We start from the raw sequence: 26063 nt of genomic DNA, 5'->3' as shown, positions 1-26063 counted from the left end.
GAATTACAAGATCAGCGGTTGAAAAACAAAAGTAGTACATCGGAAAAGGTAAATGAAACAAATTAAAGAAACAAACCTGACTTATAACCTTAGTTTTGCATGTTTATATCGTCGAGAGGAAACAAATCTCACTTATAACCTTCGTTTTGCATATGTATTTCGTCGAGAGGAAACAAATCTCATGTGATTGACGCAATGGTCTGTGTTCTCCCTTTCCACCTGCCAAATGGACGAAAGCTCGTACTACAACAAACATATACGGGACAGAATGGCCAATTTTACTATAAACAATATTACATTGCAATGGCCAGAATGGCGATGTTTTCCAGAAACAATACCATAATATGCAGCGTGTTCTTCGCACGAAACTTTTAATCTAGTCAGAGCAGGTTACGAAAATATCAATCCGGTAAAAGGATATAATCGAACCGATCATGAACTTCATAACTTATATTCTTATGTTCATCCTTGACTAGATCCACCGACATACACCCGCCATCTGTTACATCCATCCATTGCATGCACACCTATAAGACGTAAGACATCTTTAAAAACAAATTATTTATGAACTCTCTAATTAACAGAACATTTATTCTTTCTTTAGCTTTTTTTCCAATTATACAATTGGAGGAGTGAAAGGAAATTTCACAAATGTTTCAATAATACTACCTCCAATGAAGAAAGTTTTGGAAAGATTATTCATCATTTTGGAAGAACAACATTTAGAAATTCCCGCTGAAAGTCAAATCAGATTTATATGTACAGAAAATGGTCAATTCAAACATGTAAGGGAAGACTACAGATTTAAACTAGATAAGAAAAATAATGAAATGACTGCAAATGAAACTATAGTTGATATAAAAGTCCCAAAATGTTCCTTCTGTTGTAAACAATCCAAGCAGACAGTGCTTATAGTGGTTGTAGTTTAATTTCAAAGTCATATAAAGATCTGCCTAAAATTCAAACGTGTTGAATTAGCCATCCGTGCTATCTGCATAATAAAATTACACGTACTGGATTAGACACCAGCGTCATTTGCATAATAAATTTACACGTACTGATTTAGACACCAGTGTAATTTGCATAATACGTTTACACGTACTGGATTAAACACCAATGTAATCTGCATAATAAATTTACACGTACTGAATTAGATACCCGTGCAATTTGCATGGTAAATTTATATCAGCACTCATATTTTTCTTCAATAAAAGATAATCACTATCTTCATTGATTTTCTTATATCGCACTGAGTAGAGATTACAGACCGGCGAACAAAAGATGTCATTTTGCAATAACAACAGGAAATAAAACTTTGTCACGACGTTAGTTTGAGTAGCTTTTGTGTTTGAGGAACTATCGTATATCATAAAATAATGAATAATGTTTCCTCTCATGTGCATTAGGTCTTAAAAGTACTGCATTTTCAATCATTTGTTGTTTTATACAATGTCGATCGAAGGTAACACCACCTTACCGGACATCACTATTTCAACAAAAGAAGGAAGTTATACGACTTCTCATTTGATCTTCGAAGGAAATAATCATCGTAATTCGTGTATTTCTTTGGTTATGAGTGATTGTTTAGCTCTGATGGTGTTCATTGTCTTAGTGCACGATGACGATCTTGGCGACAGCAATAGGTGAAAGAAAAAGAGAAGTAGAAGGAGGAACATTTTAATTATTTTATGGTACAGTACTTATTTGTACCCCGAAAATAAAGACGGACTTTGGAGAGTATGTGTACATCCCGAACAGTCTCAATTTAACTAAAATAACTACAATATGACGACTCGTACAGAAAAGTCTTTTAAGACTTTGTCACCCAGTCAATCAATCAACTTTGAATTTAACTACACATATGTTCTCACTTTAAACGGATACGTTAACTTGATATCTTTCAGGTCCCCAATAAAGAGAATTTCCTTGCTTTTCTTAGATTCATGTTCATCGGGTATCAGAGAGAATAACAATCTAGTACTACTGATCAACCGTCGATATCTTTTGTAACCAAGATATTTGTTGCCTTCTGATCGCTTTTGACGGTTTCTTCGGTAATAAATATCATGATGTGAAGTATTTTAATAATTGCATATTGTCCTGGTTACCAAGCAAAAACGTGACACCACCTTTTTCAGTTTCGCTGACACATAACCTAGTTTATGAATCATCTTTCTTTCAAAGAAAGAAAAATGTCTAAGACATTTGTTGTGAAAAGACTTGACACCAACAACTGTTTTATTGACCAAAATGGAGCTCGTCGATTTTTTTCGTTGAATCCAAGCACTTTTATAATGCGGACAGAGGAAGCAACTTGCGTGTATATTCTGTATTTCGGATATCAACGATAGATAAATAAAAATGACATTTTGAAACAGAATATACTCCAAAACTACTATGTGTATGGCAGGAAGATTAATTTTTTAAAAAATCATTTATTTCAAGACATATCGTTTACAACAGATATATGCACATATTGTACGATATTAATTCCTTTTGTCAAAGACCATTACACGTCACAGAGATATAGCCTTTTAAAAAACCATAACACGAAATAAAGATCTATTATTTTCAAAGATCATTTCACGAAACAAAGGTATAGCCTTTTCAAACATCATTACACGACACAGGGATATAATCATTTCTAAGACCTTTATACGACACAGAGGTGTAGCCTTTTCAAATATCATTACACGAATCAATGATAGTATTTTCAAAAATCATTACACGACATAAAGATATATCCTTTTAAAAAATTATTACACGACACAAAGATGTATGATTTTCAAACATTAGTACACTACACGGTGATAAATCATTTTCAATGACCCTTACACGACACAAAGATGCAGCCTTTACGAAACTTAGGACACTAAATGGAGACAAAGACTTTTCAAGGACCATTACACGACAATGATGTGTAGCATTTTCAACGATCAATACAAGACACGGAGATATAGCCTATTTTAAGATTATTACACGACACAAAGATGTTGTCTTTTCAAACACCATTGCGAGGCACAAAGATATATCGTTTAAAAGACCATTATAGGAGTCAAAGATACAGTCTTTTAAAGACCAATTCACGAAACAAAGATATATCTCTTTGAAAGACCATTATACGAGACAAATGTGAAGCCTTTCAAAGTCCGTTACACGACACAAAGATATAGCCTTTTCAGAAACTATTACACGACACAGAGATATAGCCATTTTAAGATCATCACAAAACACACATATATATAGCCATTTTAAGAGCATCATAAGACACAGAGCTATGGCCATTTTAAGAGCAGTATACGACACAGAGATATAGATATTTTAAGAGCATTATACGACGCAGAGATATATCCATTTTAAGAGCATCACACGACACAGAGATATAGCCAGTTTTTACTCTATTACACGACACAGAGATAAAGCCATTTTAAGAGCATCATACGACACAAACATATAACATTTTGAGAATCCTACGACAGAGAGATATGGCCATTTTAAGAGCATTACACGACACAGAGATATAGCCATTTTAAGAGCATTATACGACACCAAGATATAGTCATTTTAAGAGCATCATACGACACAAAGATATAACTTTTTCAAGAAAATCACACGACTCAGAGGTATAGCCGTTCTTAAGACTGTTGCACGACACAGAGATATAGCCATTTTAAGACTATTACACGACACAAAGATATAACCATTTTAAGAGCACCATACGACAGGGAGATATAGCCATTTACAGAGTATCATTCGAAACAGAAATATAGCCATTTTAATAGTACTAAACGACTCAGCGATATAGACATTTTAAGAGTATTACACGACACAGAGATATCACCATTTTAAAAGCATACGACACAGAGATATAGCAATTTTAAGAGTATTACACAACACAGATGAAGGCATTTTAAGAGTATCACACAACACAGAGATATAGCCATGTTAAGAGTAGTACACGACGAAGACACATTGTCATGTTAAGAGCATTACACGACACAGAGATATGGCCATTTTAAGAGCATTACACGACACAGAGATATAGCCATTTTAAGAGCATTATACGACACAGAGATATAGCCATTTTAAGAGCATTATACGACACAAAGATATAACCTTTTCAAGAAAATCACACGACTCAGAAGTATAGCCGTTCTTAAGACTGTTGCACGACACAGAGATATAGCCATTTTAAGACTATTACACGACACAAAGATATAACCATTTTAAGAGCACCATACGACAGGGAGATATAGCCATTTACAGAGTATCATTCGAAACAGAAATATAGCCATTTTAATAGTACTAAACGACTCAGCGATATAGACATTTTAAGAGTATTACACGACACATAGATATTACCATTTTAAAAGCATACGACACAGAGATATAGCAATTTTAAGAGTATTACACAACACAGATATAGCCATTTTAAGAGTATCACACAACACAGAGATATAGCCATTTTAAGAGTAGTACACGACAAAGACACATTGTCATATTAAGAGTATTACACGACACAGAGATATAGCCATTTTAAGGATATTACACGACACAGAGATATAGCCAACTTAAGAGAGTACACGACACAGAGACATAGCTATTTTAAGAGTATTACACGACACAGAGATAAAACCATTTTAAGAGTACTAAGCGACACAGAGATACAGCCATTTTAAGAGTATCACACGACTCAGAGATATCGCCATTTTAAGAGAATTACACGACACATATATATGGCCATTTTAATAGCATTACATGACACGGAGATATAGCCATTTTAGGAGTATTACACGACACAGAGATATAACTATTTAAGAATATCAAGCGACACAGAGATAGAGCCATTTTAAGAGCATCACACGACTCAGAGATAAAGCCATTTAAAGAGTATTACACGAAACGGAGATATAACCATTTTAAGAGTATCACACGACACAGAGATATAGCCATTTTAAGAGTATTACATGACACGAAGATATAGCCATTTTAAGAGTATTACACGAAACGTAGATATAGACATTTTAAGATTATTACACGACACAGAGATATAGCCATTTAAAGAGTATTACACGACACGAATATATATTCATTTTAAGAGCATTACACGACACAGAGATATAACCATTTTAAGACTATTAACGACACAGATATATAGCCATATTAAGAGTAGTACACTACACAGAAATATGGCCATTTTAAAAGCTTTCCACGACACAGAGATATAGCCATTTTAAGAGTATTAAACGACACAGAGATATAGCAATTTTAACAGTCATCACACGACTCAAAGATATAACCATTTTAAAAGTATTACACGACATAGGGATAAAGCCATTTTAAGAGTTTTACACGATAAGGAGATATAGCCATTTTTAAGACTATTACACGAAAAAGAGATATAGCCATTTTAAGATCATCATACGACACAATGATATAACCATTTTAAGATCATCATACGACACAATGATATAACCATTTTAAGAGCATCACACGACTGAGCGATGTAGCCATTTTTTGAACTATTACACGACACAGAGATGTAGCCATTTTTAGAACTATTACACGACACAGAGATATAGCCATTTTTGAAAGCATTTCACAACACAGAGATATAGCGATTTTAAGAGTATTCTACAGCTCAGAGATATAGCCATTTTCAGAGCATTAAATGACACAGAGATATATCCCTTTTCAGAGCATTAAATGACACAGAGATATATCCCTTTTCAGAGCATTAAATGACACAGAGATATATCCCTTTTCAGAGCATTAAATGACACAGAGATATATCCCTTTTCAGAGCATTAAATGACACAGAGATATATCCCTTTTCAGAGCATTAAATGACACAGAGATATATATCCCTTTTCAGAGCATTAAATGACACAGAGATATATCCCTTTTCAGAGCATTAAATGACACAGAGGTAGGGCCCTTTTTAAGAGCATCACACAACTCAGGGATATAACCAGTTCAGATACATGTACACATCAACAATGGTTACATACAGAAATATGATAATTATACAACGCAAAGAACGGTTACATGAATAGGATTTCTCACCACTAAGGTGCTTAAAGATTCTACACTTCATGTCTCGCCCGTAATAAGGTATCGTACTGAAAATCGCCATTTTACTGGTTAGCCTCGTACTGAAGTCAGGATCAATTTCATCTCCTTTGCTTTTTTCTCCGCTTTTGTGAAAGATAACAATGGTAGCGAATTTATTGTGGTTTTTTTTATTTATGTTAGTTATCATTTATTTATACTGTACATAATTCACTAATTTAGTATTCAACATAATTATTAACTTCACTTGTTTTCTTTAGCAACGCTCACATATTAAGAAACCTTTGTCTTTTTCTCAGTAAAACAAAGCTTGTAACACATGATAAAGATTCTCGGGACATGAACGTACTAGCAGTGCACCACTTATAATACTGAAATCGATGGTCTTATCAAGTTAATGAACTATTTCATGAACGTGCATGAGTTTCTCTGAAATCAGCATCATAGTTTTATATTTCATTTCAGTGGAATACGCACTTTAAATAAACTAATCGTCAATGAACGGAATGATGTGATGAAATCAAGATCTGTGACACGTGCAATTAGATACGCTCCTTACGTAAATGAAATGTCAATGAACAAAATGCTGTGACGAAATCAAGTTCCGGGACACGTAGATTGGAAACGGATATCACGTAAAGGAAACGTCAATGAATTTTAGGACTAAATCAAGCAATTCAAGCAGTTTATTCGTAATTAAAATACTTTCCTTACTGGTGGTGTGAGACCAATATGATAGCAATAATATTTTGTTTGTGGGGTTTTTTTTAGTTCAAGGTTTTCACTCTTTTTTTAGAGAGCCTGTCCAAATGACCTTTTTATTTGTAGACTATTATAAGCTTGTACTTTTGGCAATAAAGAACTAAAATGAGTAATCACTTCGTGACATTTTGTTTCAAATAAAGTTTTATATTTAAACAATATGAATTACAAACCTTGAGGACTGAGAAAATTCAGCCGACTTAATATTACTAAATGTATATACCTAACAATTACTTGAATGTAGACTTAATTATATATTAAAAAAGCAGTTAATGCGATAATAGTGAAGTATAGAAGTATACATGTGTCCCATCTCATTGTTTAAATTGGTTATGAAGAAATATAATGAATATTTTTTTCTTCATTTGCAGATCTAAACTTGCATGATAATTATCAGATTTCTTTCTTAACGTCGCCATGTTTTATATGTCAATATAATTTTTTTCTTTATCCATCGGTTTAATTTTTATGTCCAGGCTTTTTCATTTTCATTTTAAAGGTGTGTGCGCGAATTAGAATTTTATAACCTTTAACATAATTTTTTTTTTTTGGGGGGGGGGGGGGAAATATGCTACATGCTTCATCCATATGTGCGTCCGATGATGTTTATAGATGATTTAAAGTTGGAAATGAATCAGTTGGTAAACTTCATGACACATATATACAGCCTTATATAATTATTTAAGCAAAACTACAGCATATATAAAAGTTGTGTCCTTTGTATATTTTACGAGAGTTTTATATATACCAGTGAGCTGCAAGAATTGTTAAGGGACTTGAAATACGAATTATTTGTTCCTGTTATTTCTTGGGATATTATTTGTTTCAGATTAATGGATCCTGATTATTATCGAAATTAGGAATATTTCCAGAATTATACAGTTCAGAAGTTTCTTACAGAAAATTATTAGGAACAGTGGATGCCACATGGTTTACGTAGAGGAATATGGGTGACTAGTATCTACAGTATGAATACATCAGCTGAAGTTATATTTCATGAGTCTGAGAACACAGAGAAGGTAGTCACCTCCGAACAATTATGATGAGTTTGTTTCATATATGATGTATTGGACACAAGTTTAATCTGTTAATACATGATGTATTGGACACAAGTTTAAACTGATAATACTTGATGTATTGGACACAAGTTTAGTCTGTTAATACATGATTTATTGGACACAAGTTTAATCTGTTAATACATGATTTATTGGACACAAGTTTAATCTGTTAATACATGATTTATTGTACACAAGTTTCATCTGTTAATATATGATATATTGGACACAAGTTTCATCTGTTAATACATGATATATTGGACACAAGTTTCATCTGTTAATACATGATATATTGGACACAAATTTCATCTGTTATTACTGACGTATTGGACACAAGTTTAATCTGAAGATCCTAGATAAGAAGAAACACAACCCTTGGCTTTAAATAAATATGGACCACAGGCAATAAAAATAATTATTATATGCTCATTTTTCCCCGTTAACTTTACATTGTCAGAATCGTTCAATATTACCCGATACTGAACTCGCGCGACAATACACATATAGCATTCACATGCATAAAGGAACTACTTTTTCTTGTAAACAAACAATGGACGCAGACGCCAGCATTTTTGTTTTTGTACACAAATCATGTACACTCGCCTAAGAGGCTCTTTACGTTGTGGTTATTTAAATTTGTTTCTGAATGAACTAAAACAGATGTTTCAAGGACTGCCACATACCAGCTGCTTTGGCACATTCCGCGTTGATGCAATGTTACGGATTTAGGCTAGCTACATTATATAACAGACGCAAGATAACGTCTTTACAAATAACATACAAGTGACAAGTCATATACTCTCTTCTTTAGCTGGTGATAAGAATGGCAAAATAAAATATACTTACAGTTTTACATCCTGAATTTCCTCAAAATGTATTTTCTTAATTCTGCAAATCCGAATTGCATTAACCATGTCATAGGTTTTCAATCTGGATAACACATTTCGAAACTGTGCTGTAATTTAGATGATAAGTGCAATTGCATCCTCCTTACTGCACTCAAAATGAAATAAGCATTAAATTCCATAGCGTCTTTTTAACAATTGCAGTTGAAAGACTTCATATTTTTCCCACATTATGATTTCAAACATTCAATGACAGAAACAGAAACACATTTGCAGATGTCAACACGCTTCTCCCTAGCTTATTAAATCTCATGTATTTCATGTGGAATCGTCACATACAAATCCAGTCAATAATCACGAAATTTCCTAGAATCGAGAAAAATACCAAATTCTATTCATTCCAGATCAAATGGAAAAGTTGTTGCAATGCACATTCATTCACAATATGACTCCAAATTTCAATTTTAACTAGACACGCCATTTTCCTTCGAAAGTTATGTCGAGCGCGCGACTAAGTTCAAATTTGTCTGGGCGGAGTTATGTGCGCATTAATAATGTTGATTTGTGTAATGACGAATATGCGCTTGTGTATTTAGTTTGGAATGCGGCATACATTAATTTACGTTGTTTCTTGTAGTGTATTGTGTTTATATAATTAAACCTTAGGTAGAATAAAAAAATGAGCATATAATAAAAAGGTTACTCATTTGTATGGGAAAATATGAACTCGTTTTGTCAGGTGGATATTCTGCACTCCCAAGGTCGTACAGTATTCCATCCCAAAACTCGTTCATATTTTCCCATACAAATGCAGTAACCTATAAGTACTGATGAAGATATTAGTATTTGCCTTACACAGATTTGCTTTAAAGCCATGTGCGTTCACGGTGGCAAAGAAGTCTAAGAGGAAATTGTTACGTGTTTAGGCTCTTGAAAAGCATACCAATAAAAAAATGAAGACAACAAACTGTATCAGATTTAACAAATAATTCAATTCCCTAGAAAAACAAGGTAAAAATGAGAAAAAGAAATTACGGTTTTAAGAATCTAATTAAAAAACAATCCAAGAATTAAAATAAAATTCCTAATGATACTGAGTTTGAATCCCGATGAAATCCAAAATGGAAGGTGATGACGTATGCTGTGGTTCGTACTGATGTGTCAACAGTTCTTTGTTGAATTACAGAAAATAATATTCCAGTGTTTGAATTCTGATAACTGTCCTTGTCCAAGAATTAATTTAGAGCCCTAGTATTTCTAGGGAAAACAAACTTGTAATCCAAAAAAAAATCAATTAAACAAAATAATTAGCCCAAAAACTGGTCATTGCATAAAACACTTTAACTTCTCAAATGTTAAGGCACTAATGACTATTCTTTCTCAAAACATCAATAATAAATCTAGCTACAACGCAAAACAGACGTAGTTCTATCCTCTGGAAAGACCTAATTGATACGTGTTATTTGTCACATACTCCAAGTATGGCCTCGATTTCCCTTGATGAATATTATTCTGAGAAAGAATTTTTTTAAACGTTGTTTATTACAACTCTTACATGTTCTGATTCAAGGTCAGGAACTAGGTCAGCATTAGATACAAAGTTTCTATAAAGCGGTTTAAGACAAAAATATATTTTAATAAATTAGTCAGAACTGAACTTTATTCCAGTAAATAAAGTTACATTACAATAGCAAGTAATGGAATATAAAAAAAACTTACAAACAAACAATTAAATTAAATATAAATTTATTAAAATATACATAACAAGAGTCAGAAAAATATTTGTGTACAGGATGAGTTCATCTTGTGTTAACACATCTGCAGCATAAAAAGGGCTGAGTTTTCTTTGATGCTTTGACTCACTTTCAATATCTGATGGCACGGATGATATTCAAGAGTGTTTTGTCCGCACTGAAGGACTGACTCTGCAAGTATGGGTAATGTCAGGGTCTCGCTTACTTATGGACTCTTTCTGACTATACTAGATTATATGTGGCTGGTATGTGTTACTAACTTTGGAGAGAAGTCAAAGTTCGGTTCCTTAACGATTCCTACACAACGGCTGAAATGCATCCATTCTTTCCTATCAGATCCGCGTGCAGTCTATGTTTGCTATAAGACTTTTAAGAAGGTAATATAAATACTATGTTGAAGCTGCTATAGGGTCAGACGTCTGGAACGCCCTCGTCGGAGCAATCGTTACGAATTGTACCCCATAGTGACTACAAAATATACAATATCTGCATCCATCACACAATTAAAGTATAACTTCTCTGTTTCTCTACAGCAAATGGATTATTGTCTGACTCGGCGTGAAGTTGAAGCCAAACACGAAAGCATGAAGTAAAATCCATAAAAGAACTTACCACGTGTTAAAAAGACTTTGTTAAATCAATGATACCAAAATATAACTGCTAACCTTATCACGTGTTAAAAAGACTTTGTTAAATCAATGATGCCAAAATATAACTGCTAACCTTATCACGTGTTAAAAAGACTTTGTTAAATCAATGATACCAAAATATAACTGCTAACCTTATCACGTGTTAAAAAGTTTTTGTTAAATCAAAGATGCCAAAATATATCTGCTACTCAATGTTGAAAAAGTAATTGAAGTGCATGTTCCTACTGATATAATAGAAGACTGTGGTTCTTTCGTAATGATTTTTGATTGTTAACAAATAGTAAGAATATTTAGTACGTTCTATATCAGATTTCTTACTCTGAGACAATATACTCTACAATGTATACTCAGTTTGCTACCAGTGTTTGTAATTGTATTGGAGGGGGTCTTTTTTAACACGCACTTGTTTTAGGAGAGACAACGATGAATTCAAAAGGTGTTATTAAGCAACAAAATTACTGCATTAAGGCGGAAACAAAAAAGCAATATACTTAAATTTATCGCATCCATCATTAATTTCATTAGCAAGATTTGATTTCGAGACAGTTATAGCTTTTAATGTATTGCTTGCGTTTGATGTTTGCCATGCAAAAAAATAAATGAAAAAAACACTGATTCTTCTGTGCTCAATGCGCAGTTAAATATAAAGCCTTAAGACAAATGTGTCAAGAAGTATGCAGTTTGATTCAAAGAGAATAATATCAGCATTTCGACATTTTATATTTCAGTTTAAAAATTGTACACCCGTGAATTCATCTCGCAAGGAAGAGAGATGTAGCTGATCAGTGCGTTTTTGACCAAAATCTCACACAGGGAAGTCATGTAAAATGTAACATGTTCAGCCACAGTCGCTTAGTGGTTATGGCGTTCGACTCGTGGCCATTGTGGTGCAAGTTCGATTCCCACTTTCAGATCAGCCCAAATTGGCCACCGTGGTTAGTCTTTATGTAACTTACAACGTGTTTGTGTGCCGTAAAGCACCAACCAAACATTGTAATTGCTGTACAATTTTCAAGGAATATCGATCCCCCTAATAGCTATTTCCAAAACTCATTTTGCTTCTTGCAAAACGTACCAAACTGTTCGATTTATGTTTGTGAAATACGCTTGCCTATCACATTTCAGGAGTCCATTTGAATGACATAATTTTTGTAATGTAACAAACACCTTTCGAGTCAAATAAACAGAAAAGGAAGCACCCGTTGTTCCCTGTTAAATTTGGCTGGCACATCATAAACACGCCAGTTGTTTATCGTCTGGTTGCAAGAATAAACAGATGGAACAGCCATCGAAATTGCGATTTTTATTTTGCAGCTCGGGGGTGAGTAAACATTTTTAATGAAAACATCAATATCGTGGAGGTTAAAAATAAAATGTATATATTTCAGTGCAATACCAATGGTCTTAAAAATAGCTGATTTTCAATGTATGCATGTTTCAAGTGTCTAATTTATTGTATGGACTAAGATTAAGTCTCACTTCCAACACCATCCCCCCTCCCATTTCCCAAGCCTACCAAGCCCCGCATCATCTCGTTCGGGAAACAAAACACAGATAAGAAAGTCTGACAATTCCACGCAGTCTTTGAAATGCATACTGTATATCTTGCTGTCTTAAAAACAGCCCAAAACTTGAATTTCACGAAAGAGGACGATAAAGAGTTGATAGTTAGCAAAACAGAAATGAAGTAGACGTAGCTGATAGTGTGTGTGTGTGTGTGTGTGTGTGTGTGTGTGTGTGTGTGTGTGTGTGTGTGTGTGTGTGTGTGTGAATGGAATTCAATCCAACCGGTTGACTAGGGACTAAAGAGAATTCAAAGAGGAAATATAAAGAGAAAACAAAATGCATAATGGCTAAAAGCCTGTTAATCGTACGTACCCCTTATTTGTGATCAGAAGACATGAGCACTTTCTTAAGACGACCAAGACACTTAGTTTAGAGTGTTGTCCAACAGCGAGCTTCAGTTCATGATCAAATACATTTTCGACATTAAGCAATGGTCCAAACTGAATTTGAATTTGGTAAGCATAAAGGCGTGGACATATCATTCAACCATCAAAAAATTTCTTCTTTGTACATTTTCTTTGCACTTCAAGCGTGTATTTTTCCGTCGACACTAATCGTAAAGCCATTTAAATTTCTTTAATATTTTTTTCTTCAGAATCACAACCATATTTGTTATTTTCTTTTACTCGCGTATCTTTGGGTCTAGATACTTCACTCTATTGTCTCTGTGTGTGTGTGATTTCAGACTTTTAACGTAGCTTTAAAAAAAAATCAGTCATATCGCTACGACATCTGCAGTGTGGTAGTTTATAGTGATGTCTAGATCTGGGGCATCATGCCGCAGACATGTAGCATGATGCCCCACCCAGTCACATTATCCTGACACTAACCTCTTAATGCTGAGCACCATGCGAGACAGCCGCCAGTACCATTTTTATAAGTCTTTGGTATGACTCGGCCGGAGATCGAAACCACGACCTCCCGCATCCGAGGCGGACGCTTTAATCACTAGGCCACCGGAGCGGTCCACTGTATTGCACAACATGTTGGTAAATAAACAGATACTGTACATACACATGCACACACACACACACACACACACACACACAGAGTAGAGAGAGACAGAGAGAGAGAGAGTTGTTGTTGGGTTTAACGCCATTTTTCAGCACACAATAGGCTATACCTGGCGGCCAGTATTAATGGTGGAGGAAGAACCCGGGAAACCCCCGGAAGAACCACCGACCCACGAGAAGCTACTGGCAAGCTTTCTCACATACCCACATTGGCCGAATCCTAGACTCGAACCTACGCAGATAGAGGTGAGATGGCAGTGATCCCTAACGGAGAGTGCTTTAGACCAATCGGGAGAGAGGGAGAAATATACAGATGGAGATAAAAAGTAAGAAAATAAACATAATACTGGAATACCCGGAGTCAGCCGATAGCCACACATACATCTGGCCGTTTGATTTAGAAATAGAATACGTGCATGGATGCATAACATACCGGACACATGAATTCACATAAAGATTATGTTTACAGCTAAAAAAAAACAAACTGTAGTAGGTCTATATGTCACGGAATCGGCTATATCATAGCAATCTTACCCCATCTGTCACTGAATCAGTTGTATCATGACAATCTCACCCTAACTGTCACTGGATCAGTTGTATCATGGCTACCTCACCCTGTCATTGAATCAGTTGTACCATGGCAATCTCACCATCTCACTGAATAAGTTGTATCATGGCAATCTTACCCCATCTGTCAATGAATCAGTTGTATCATGGCAATCTTACCCCATCTGTCACTGAATAAGTTGTATCATGACAATCTTACCCCATCTGTCATTGAATAAGTTGTATCGTGGCAATCTTACCCCATCTGTCAATGAATCAGTTGCATCATGGCAATCTTACCCCATCTGTCATTGAATAAGTTGTATCATGACAATCTCACCCTAACTGTCACTGGATCAGTTGTATCATGGCTACCTCACCCTGTCATTGAATCAGTTGTACCATGGCAATCTCACCATCTCATTGAATAAGTTGTATCATGGCAATCTTACCCCCTCTGTCAATGAATCAGTTGTATCATGGCAATCTTACCCCATCTGTCACTGAATAAGTTGTATCATGACAATCTTACCCCATCTGTTATTGAATAAGTTGTATCGTGGCAATCTTACCCCATCTGTCAATGAATCAGTTGCATCATGGCAATCTTACCCCATCTGTCATTGAATAAGTTGTATCATGGCAATCCCACCTTCAGTATATTTTAATACACTGACAAACGGGAATTTTTTTTGTTAATTGGTATATATTAATTGGTTCTAGCTAGCTGTACAATTTTGTCTTGTAATACTTAATTACATATGACATGAAAACACGTTTCATATTATCTCTGTATACATGAGTGTTCATGGAGGAGGTACTCAATCAACCATTGGCTGCTTAGACTTGACGCTCATCCTAAGTGAAAGTCAGGGCCTATGCGCTAGTTATAGAATTTCCGTATCGTACGTTTGCAACACCTTTTGGATAGACATGCAGTTTTAAGAAAGTCAAGTTACATTCGTAATGCTACATATGAATTCCCTATTACAATGAATTTGTTTTTTTCATGGTGGTTTGGATGGTGTGTTTTCGTGTGTGTGTGTGTGTGTGTGCGTGTATGCGATGGGGAGGGCGTCAGAATATTTCAATATTTCCAGTTTCGAAAATTGTGCAAATACATCTTTCTGAATTATCGTATTGATTACATGCTATAATATAAGATCAATTGTTTTTAAATATTTTCAAAAAATGCAGAAATAATTGATTAAATACAAGTAATAAATGTTTATAGATTTTCGTTTAAAATTACTATCATGTTATTCATACGTACCTCTGAATCAAAGCGCATGCCCGTTTGGTCATAATTGTATTGGTGACATGCATGATTCGATATGTGATTCGACACTGGATTTTACATGATCGAAATAATGTTCAAAGTAAGGATGCTTTATCTCTGGTTGTTTTTGTTTGGGTCTTAATGTTGTTTTTCGTTGTTGTTACTTTTGTAGGTTTTTTGGTGGCGGGTGTTTTTGTTTTGTTTTGTTTGGTTGATTGTTGGTTTGTTGTTTTTATTGGGGGGTTTCAATTTTATATTGGAGCGAATCAAAGATGTAGATATTAAAAGTATTTCAAAATAGTATTTTGAAAAAAATAATACTTACCTTTGTGCATTCCTGTAAACCTATCTTTCAGTACTGTCAGTTCGTATATCTGTCCAAACTCCTCGAAAATAGGCCTTAGATCTTTTTCCTCTAGATTTCTCGGAATTTGCCCAATAAATAATTTTATGGCATCGTGGTCTTTCATTGGAATGGAAATTGAATGACCCACATTTGGTCCATTTTGAGCATGGTGATCACCCATAAGGTTGACACCATTCAACAGATTTGCCATATTCGGTCTCATTCGGCTGCTATTTGTATTTCAAACGTCCACGCGCACACTCGTTCACTGATCCACCCGGTTCTCTTCAAACGCAACCGTAAAGAGCAGACGACACCCTGAAAGCGTATCTCACCTTCTCTGAAATGAAAACGGAATGGTTCCTCAGCATCTTATTTACATAGATAATATGATGAATTTCCCAGCATTCCAAAGCCTAATCAATTTGTTCTGCTTCCGCATTCATCGTTGTGAACCACACTAATCAATAATATGCGATACTGAATAACAGAACACAGCATTATTGCCACGATTAAGCCGCACGCGCTGCAATATTTACTATGGATTTTCGGTGATAAACCGTTATTTGCCCTAACTGTTAACATGCCACGTGCGGTTTCACTTAGTTACATGCTCAAATATACAATCAGTCGAAATATTAATGCGTATGTACGTGTAAATGATCTCGCAGAGATATCTTACCATTTTGGATTCCGTATCTCGTAGATAGGGTCGTATTAGCTGAGGCAGGCTTTACGCTATTAAGAACAGCAGATGAGAGTATACAAACCCTGAGACTCGAATTAAATTACCCCCATCCTCACTAGATTCCATTTCGCTAGAAGGGAAAGTGCAGTTATTGGCAGGAGTACAGATACTGTCTAATGAAATGTATCAAACGTGGAAAGGTACTGATGTTGGCCGTGGTCTAGATGATAAACTATGATAATATAATTTGAGTTTGTAAGAAAAGTGCGCCGTTAAAACTGTACATTGTGCTGTAATAAGGGCAGGCCCGACCGTATAGGCCAACTAGTATGTTGCCTTTTGCACCAGGTTTTAAGGGGCACCAAATTATACGGTTAAACAAAGTGATTTATTTTCGGGGGGGGGGGGGCACCCAAGTCATTGTTTGCTCCAAAAACCATAGGGCCACCTCTGGCTGCATTGACTGGAATATTTAGAACGATACATTAAATTCATTTTTTGGGGGGGGTGCAGGGTGTTTTTCCTTCCATCCCACCTTATCTAGGGTGCCGTGTATGCATATTTTTGAATATTGCAATGGAAGAGAAAATTAATTTGTTAATATTGTATTGTGAATGTAACAAACATAGGTTTGCGACAGATCAACAGAAATATTTAAGGAGTGCAATGTTCACATCCTACATTATTCGATATTTGAAAGCTGATCATTCTTACTCTAAGATGATGTATGATGTGATGCTGGTAAGCGTTGCTGTAACCATGCAAATTACTATAATATATATATATATATATATATATATATATATATATATATATATATATATATATATATATATATATATATATATATACCCAAACATGACAGAAAAACAAGCCAAAAAAGTTGAATATGCTATTATTGTTATTATTATTATTATTATTATCATTAACATATTTGATACAAAAATCACTGAAAGACACATACTTTATTACCATGTTTTTGAAAAACTACGTAATTAAACATATATGAAACTGGAGTTTTCTTTGTCTTTTTCTGTCTTTTCCTCTTCCTTTCTTTGAATTGGAGAAGGTAAACCGCATGATAGCTAGCAAACCAGTACAAATGCTGACTAGTACGTTTTGTGGAAATCACCGACTAGGTACTCAGTTTTAAAAAATCCCTTATATTTTCTCGCTTCTTAAGCAAAGAAAGATAACGAAAACCTATCCCGTTTAGTCCTGCTCGTTTTTATGCTGTACAAGGGATAGCTTTAGAGATATGCTTGTTTTTATGCTCACTATGTATAGCTTTGAGGATATGCTTTATTATGCTGTACAAGGGATAGCTTGAATGATATGCTTGTTTTTATGCTGTACTAGTCAGTGTATCCCCCAGGGATGTAAAATTGAGGGTTAAAAAAAACCTTGGTGTCAGAACTGGGGGTCAAATAAAAAATGTGGGGGTAAAAAATGTACTGACAAATTTTCATATGACTCGTACTTTTTCAGCGTGAAATATGATATTGCAACTTGCACAACATACCCCCCCCCCCAACATACAAATAAATCAACATGCACAATTAACAAACAAACGCATTGTCCATTCAAAAAATAATTTCATAAGTTGATTGTTATTTTAAAGTCGTACTTTTAACAGTCTCCTTATAATCAATATGAAGCAATATTATAGCCCAACACAGTACATACAAGCCAATACAAAAAGCCAGATAAATATTTTTAACAAAATGGCAATCAAATTGCTGCCTTTCATAAAATGTATACTATCATCGGTTTCATTTTACTTCGTCCTAGAACATAATTATCCAAATATCAAGGAGGATAATGGTTCATCTTCTTTCCAATAAGTTACACCTGAACTTTTAGATCTTTCTTTTATTGCAGCAAAGTTAAAAACCAACAAAATCTGCGATGACCCGCTGACATTGTAATCCAAATAACGCATTTGTCTCTTCGGGGCCCCGAGTGGCCGAGTGGTCTAAAGCACTCTCCGTCACGGATCACTGCCATCTCACCTCTGTCTACGTGGGTTCGAGTCTCGGGCTCGGTCAATGTGGATATGTGAGAAAGCTTGTCGGTAGCTTCTCGTGGGTCGGTGGTTCTTTCCGGGGTTTTCCCGGGTTCTTCCTCCACCATTAATACTGGCCGCCATGTATAGCCAATCTTGTGCTGAAAAATGGCGTTAAACCCCATAACAACAACAACAACAACAACAACATTTGTCTCTTCAAGTTTGCTGATTTCTTTGTTGTAAAAGAATGTCTTGGGTTATAATGTGTTTTCCAAATATCTTGTGAACGAGGGCAGATTTTTTAAAATGCTAAAACCCTGTCAATAAAGGATTATCCACTTTTGCAGTCTTCGCAATCACGCGATCATAAGTCACACCGGTAATCCTAATGTATGAATACCGTATTCCAGTCAAGGGCATTATTTTCTCCATTTTTCATTAAAGTTAGATCCACAGTAACTCTTTTGTATTTTGCTTCTTTCACTTTCTTCGCTAATTATTGTTAGTGCAGGGCGTTTTAATCTGGAGATCACTTTCTAGTGCAATATGCATTGAGATTAAACATCTAGATGACAGCTTGCTGAACTCGATGGAAATCGCGTGAGAGCTCACGAGATTAGGAGAAGCTAATCCGTCATAACATTGCCTATGCTAGTCTGGTTCATTGTTTCGAATGTTCCTTGCGTTGCACTCTGCTATACAAATAGAGGAGCGGACGGCAAGGAACAAACAAAGCGGACAAAGCGGGGAACCAGACAATGCATATGCTCGAAGTATCTACGATGCCGTCCATCGTCCAATGCATTGGGTATTAAATAAATCCTGATCACATTATGAAAATCCTTTGCGTCAAAAAAAAAAAAAAAAAAAAAAAACGCACGGCAACAAAATGTGTGTGTTAATTTTCTCTAGCGTGCGTCCCTGACGCACCAATGTGCGTAAAGGGAAACACTGCTAGACTAGAGATAGTTTTGGGGATATGATTGTTTTTGTGCTGTACTAGGGATATATTTGAAGATATGCTTGTATGTATACTGCACACAGGGATATCTATGAGGATATGTTTGTTTTTATGCTGTGCTAGGGATAAATTTGAGGATATGCTTGTTTTTATCCTGTACTAGGGATAGCTTGAGGATATGCTTGTTTTATGCTGTACTAGGGAAAGCTTTGGGGATATGCTTGTTTTTATGCTGTAATAGGGATAGCTTTTGGGATATAATGCAACGGGTGACCTTGTTATCTACTGTTAAGTCACTTCTGTTTGAAACATCATATAAATTTGCTAATAAGCATTTACGTTACAACACACGAATTTTCATTATATGTAATTTTCTTTTCTTTGCAGCTAACCTTCAATCGACGCCATATAGCATGGATATGCTGACATACCTGTATACCATACTCTTAGACGAAAAATCCTTTTAGAAAAGTATAGTTAAACTTCTTGCGACAAGTTGCTAACCTGGACCACTTCTAATAGACAAGAAAAAATTGGATTGCACTCAGTTTGTAAAGTTTACAACATACGAAGTAAAGAAAGTATAAGAAAAAGAACATGAATATGGCGAGCGATTTTATTACATCCTGAGTTGCAATCGATAAAACGGAACTACGTGTTGTCTGAAATCCCTGTAAGGTAGAGGGATTAGTATTTGTATGTCTTCCAAACATAAAGGACAGAAACGTGTTTGTGTTTATAGACTTGTGCGTATATCCATGTATGAAGACCAAAGAAAATGAGTTAGACAATAAAGCCAGCGTTCCGTGTCAAACTAGCATTCGACGAGTACAGTCTCATTTCTTATGTAAAGTTTAGTCTTTTTAAGGAGAATGTGATGAGAGCAGTTCGATGGACAACGATTATGGATACATGTCATTACATGAGGGAGGTAATAGAACAACAATGTAATGCATTTGTAAGCCATTTATGAACTTTCTACGAGGATCAAGTGACATTACGGCGCCTTCAGAATTATACTGGCTTTTTTTACTATGAAAGAGTTGGTGGAACATGACTTTGAAATCTGTATAGAATTGTAAATGTCCCGATACAAACGGAGGCAGGATGACAAATACAGCAGGGAATAAGAACGAGCAACTAACGAGTTTTTTTTATTCAAACAGAAAACGCCAAATATGATGCGTAGTCAAACTACTTTCAGTAAAGGAAGGGGAGTTAGTGGGATTTTAAAGTCATATTTATTCGCGCTTTTAATTGTTGCGTTATTTAGAGAAGCGCAGCATTACTAACAAAGTATATACATCACAATGGTCCATATTTGCTTTGATTTATGTGGAAGAAAATATTTCTTTGATCGAAAACATAGGTGGAATGTTGTGAATTATTAAGCAAAATTAGTGATATACTTTTCTTTCTTCCTTCTTTTCTTTATCCTTTTATTTATTTATTTATTTATTTATTTATTTATTTATTTATTTATTTCCATTGAGCACAATAATTTGTGTACGTAATAACAAGTCTTTAAACGCAACGCTACTCTTCCACAGATCAAAACATTAGTAATCAACAACTTATAAATCATTGGTCAAATAAATCAAAGAAACAAAATACTTTCAACCCATGAGAAGTCTTCTTCAACGGCCTGTTTTTACTACAAAATTGCTGTAAGTAATGAGCATAAAACATTTTGCACAACAGCTGCACAACTACGTTTAGCTGGACTGCCTTGAGCTGCTGACAAACACAGTCCTTATTGGTGCTTCGCTTATTTATAGATAATAGAAGAAATATAGTAAAGTCTAGAGTTGTTTGTTTCTTTTTCCTTTCCTTTCAAACACATATGATGCACGGGAATGTGAATGGCATAGAGTACAAATAGTCAGATACTCCCTTTTTGATTTGGGGCAATATAGCAGAGATATAGAGAAAAGACTTCCGGAAGGCATTATGCTAGTTAACTAGCAAAAATCATGATAGATGAATGGATATACATATATAACGATAGACAGTGAAAGGAACAACCGAACAAGGGTATCTTGTATATAAAAAAAACTTTCAAAACAGCCCCAAACACTTAGGGCTTATGAAAGAGTTCCCATCGCCTGTCTATTCAGAAGTGTCAATTCATATGTCATTTGAAGAATGGATTTACGGCAGATGGTTTTGTAGATATATAATGGAAAAATGAATGAACGTGATATGGAATGATGAATTAACAAACAGATGGGTATAGTTGAATGAATAGGTTATTTAAAATATACATGTCGCGATAAAGAAAAATTAGAGTACATTGAACGTTGGGAGGGTGTGGACAGTAAAAAGGGCAATTAATAAATAAAACTGATATCCCTTGGCTGTCCTTTTCAAAATAGTGTTACTGTGGTTGGATAACGGAATTTCTTTATGGACTGATAGATGGATGATGCATGGATAGTTGAATATATGCATGGATAGATGAATATGGAAATATAAGGCTGGTTGGACGAGAGAGGGATAGGTAAATAAATATGGATATTGATTAATTATCTGAGGGAGGAAGGAAAGAAAAGAAGAGAAAAGTGTGGAAAAAATGTGAGAAACCGAATAAATGAAGACGAGCATAATATTATCTTAATACTTGATCTCTCCAATTAAAAACATATAAATCAAAATTAAAAATATCTGCTTTAAAGTTAATATATATATATATATATATATATATATATATATATATATATATATATATATATATATATATATATATATATATATATATATATATATATATATATATATATATATATATATATATATATATATATATATATATATATATATATATATATATATATATATATATTGTTACGTGTTTAGGCTCGAATCAACAGTAACACAGAAAGAGTGAAAACAACAAGCGTTTTAAAATTTTATAAATAATTTATTTTCCTGGAAAATTTCAGTGAAAATGAACAAAGGAGAAGAACTTACGGTTTCAAAAATCAAATCCCAACAACAATCTAAGAATAATCCACGAGTTAAATTGCAAAAGTCGTAGTAATAAATGTTCTAAAAATTTCAAGTTCGAATCCTGATAGAAAACCCAAGATGGATAACGATGATGTATGCTGTAGTCAGTAATGTGCTTATCGACAGTTCCTTGTAGAAATACAAATAATGGCACTCCGGTGTTGGAAATCCAAATTAAATTTGTAAGCAATGTCTTTCCAAAATTTCTGTGAGCACTCCTCAAAATATTTCCAGATTAAAAAAATAATCCTTTTGAAATCCAACTGATTTGAAGAAAATTAGAACTATTAATCTGGATACAACAAAATAAATTGACATCAGTGTAAAAAGCTGAGAAATCTCTCTCAAAGCATCTCTATTAAAACTAACAAATGCGCGTAATGGAAAAACCGGAATTGCGAAATCGAATGGGGCTGTCACGTGATCGTGTTTATGCCACGTATACCAAAAATGATCCTGACGACAACCAGTCATTCTACTCCAAGAAATAAAAATTAAAATATATTGCTTACCACATAGTCCCATCATGATCTTGGAAACAAACAATCATTTTAAAATAAAATAGAACTTGTTTACGAAGGTAGCTACAAGCTCTGAAACAAGGTCAGAATTTAGATCAAGATCTGTTGTTTACAAATTAACAGTCAAGGTCAAACAATTTTCTGAAAAAAATAACATCTCCAGTGAATAAATTTACATTATAACAGCATACAATACAATAAAAGAAATTAAAACTGACAAACAATTAAATTAAAATAAATATGGATTAAATCAGATATACTTAACTATATATAATACATATGTAATAATACATATGTATATACATATATATATATATATATATACATATATACACATATATACATATATATAGATATATATACATAGATATATATACATATATATAGATATATATACATAGATATATATACATATATATATACATAGATATATATATACATAGATATATATACATAGATATATATATACATAGATATATATATACATAGATATATATACATAGATATATATATACATAGATATATATATACATAGATATATATATACATAGATATATATACATAGATATATATATACATAGATATATATATACATAGATATATATACATAGATATATATATACATAGATATATATATGCATAGATATATATATACATATATATATATACATAGATATATATATACATAGATATATATATACATAGATATATATATATATATATACATAGATATATATATACATAGATATATATATACATATATATATATATACATAGATATATATATACATAGATATATATATACATAGATATATATATATGTATATATATATATATATATATATATATATATATATATATATATATATATATATATATATATACACACACATATATATATATATATATACACACATATATATATATATATACACACACACACACATATATATATTAAAGTGTAGAATTTTGAATTGTATTGAACCTTTAAGGTTGAAAGCATTGAGAATTAAAATTTTATCACATTTAAGCCAGAAAAGTCTTTGTGAAGGGTCACCGCGACCTTTCTTCTTTTCTCATCCCATGTCAGGGTTAAAATATGAAAAGCTAGCATTTATGATTCAGTGAGATTGACCAGAGAATCGAAACGCTGTCCTGAGAAAGTAAACATTTGAGCTAGCAACGATAACCGCCGGATAGGAACCCATGTCAAATTTACATTTTCAAAGTGAAATTGAGATGCACCGTAGTTTAAATCAAACGCAATAAATTATTATCTTGGGATAATTTGGGAACCGCTGCTTACGATTGGCGAGAGTAACTTAAGGCGTACACTTTAGGAGTAATGCGAATTTAAAATGACGACCCTGGTCGAAATTCTTTAGTCTTAAAGATCCCAAGAGAGGAGAAGTCTGACTCCGGGGAAGAATAAAAACAATAGTGCTTTCCTCGTTAGACATGAAAATGGGACCAGGTGGCTATCTTGTAAGAGAATACAGGTTTTAGTGCTACGACGCACAATTTCTGAAAGAGAACAGTATTAAAGTGCGCAAGTTTATTTTCCCACGTAATCTTCTATTTTGAATGTTTGTTTTGTTCAAATGTGTTTGATATGACTATGATCCATATGATTTTGTAATGTTTAAATAATCTTGTAAGTTAGGGATTGCTGTGAGCTAGAATTATGTGAACTTTATGCAATAGTTATCGAACCTGTGGTTGCATAGATAAAGAAATACGGTAATGTTGGATATACCGCTCACGTGTTAATATATGGTCGGTTGCTGTGAAGCGAGAGTGATGATCTATCGAATTAAGTCAGAATGTATGCAGTGCGGATAGCTATGTATGCTTCTGAGTAGCGTAAGTGAGGGATTTTATGTACGTATAGAAAGTGGTACATCTAGAGGTTTGGGGTTAATTTTGTCCTTTAAGGAGCAGTTTTCTGGGCGGAGACGAGACAGTCTGAAGACGGAAGTCCGAAAAAAGAAGTGACGAGTTCAGAATAAAGGACTAGGAAGTGCAGGAAATAGTGATAGAAAGGCTCGAGGAAATAGGAAGACGTTGATACCCAGTCAGTGGAGGAAGGTGATGCAATCAGTCGTGGCCATTGAGCTCTTTTCACCACTCGTTATTATGACGAAATAAATCCAAATTAGACACTGCTGTTAAATTGAGTTTACATAAAATAGAATGAATGGTAGTTGCTGCTATTAATTGTTATTCATTAAATGTTGTTAAAAAGACAGACAAGACAAAGAAATAAAACAAACAACCGTTGTCTTTGTAAACCTATACATGACTATGACTTGTTGAAGATGCTGAAAGATGTTTTATAAAATACTAGCAAAAGTTTTGATAAAGTCTTTTACTCAATTTGGCCTTCCCAAATCTATCCAATAGGGTCTAGGGTTAAATTTAAGTCAGGATCTTTCCAGCCTATGATGGTTGAATTTGGCATTCAGCAATTCAAGTAAAAAGTGAAATTATGGTTTGACAGAACTATAGCGCAGAGAACGTTTGAGTCTTGTAATAATGGAGTCCTGTCTCTCTTGGTCATTCTTTAAATATTTTCTTCGGTTTAGATAGTGCGGCCCATGCAAAGTTATGAAGAAAATAAATAATATTAGTGCTCCTGAGATCTAAATAAGTTATAGGAATGTTTGACAATTAATTTATCTAAAAGTGCGTTATGCCGTGCTAGTGTAACATTTCTGGACACGTCGTGGGACATGGACAAGTTAAACCTATAGATGCTAAGGTCAGGACTATCTCTGAAATTCCCGTGCTTGTTAATATTATAACTGTTGAACCCCTGCCAATTTTATTAAGTAAGAAAAACAAGTTCCTTTGGACTGAAAAATGTCAGGAGGCTTTTGACAAGTTGAAATCCATACTTAAAAGCGCGCCAGTTCTTACAGCTCCAAATTTCAACCAATCCTTTAAACTATATGTTGATGCAAGTGATGTTGGGGTTGGAGCAGATTT

General features: G+C 34.1%; 1 protein-coding gene across 5 annotated transcripts in view; it reads right to left on the bottom strand.

The window, feature by feature from the left end:
* The window catches only part of LOC149794170 (CUGBP Elav-like family member 4), a 285013-nt gene extending 268357 nt beyond the window's left edge, over positions 1–16656 (bottom strand). The window contains exons 1-2 of one of the 5 annotated variants that reach the window (XR_016422975.1): positions 16571–16656; positions 15868–16228 (exon numbers count right to left, since the gene is read on the bottom strand). Coding sequence is in view for 4 of the 5 variants with exons in the window: in XM_089968270.1 (XP_089824396.1) it covers positions 15868–16111 (244 nt within the window). In the remaining variant the exon portion in view is untranslated. The remainder of the gene's footprint in view (positions 1–15867; positions 16229–16570) is intronic. The other 4 variants (XM_089968270.1, XM_089968273.1, XM_089968271.1 and 1 more) reach the window with 4 other exon arrangements.
* Positions 16657–26063: the final 9407 nt, after the last annotated feature.

Source organism: Sinohyriopsis cumingii, chromosome 8 (genome assembly GCF_028554795.1).
Source record: "Sinohyriopsis cumingii isolate HCF-2022 chromosome 8, ASM2855479v2, whole genome shotgun sequence".
Taxonomy (NCBI): domain Eukaryota; kingdom Metazoa; phylum Mollusca; class Bivalvia; order Unionida; family Unionidae; genus Sinohyriopsis; species Sinohyriopsis cumingii.
Note: the sequence above shows the minus strand (reverse complement) of the source record. Positions and strands in the feature narration are given on the sequence as shown.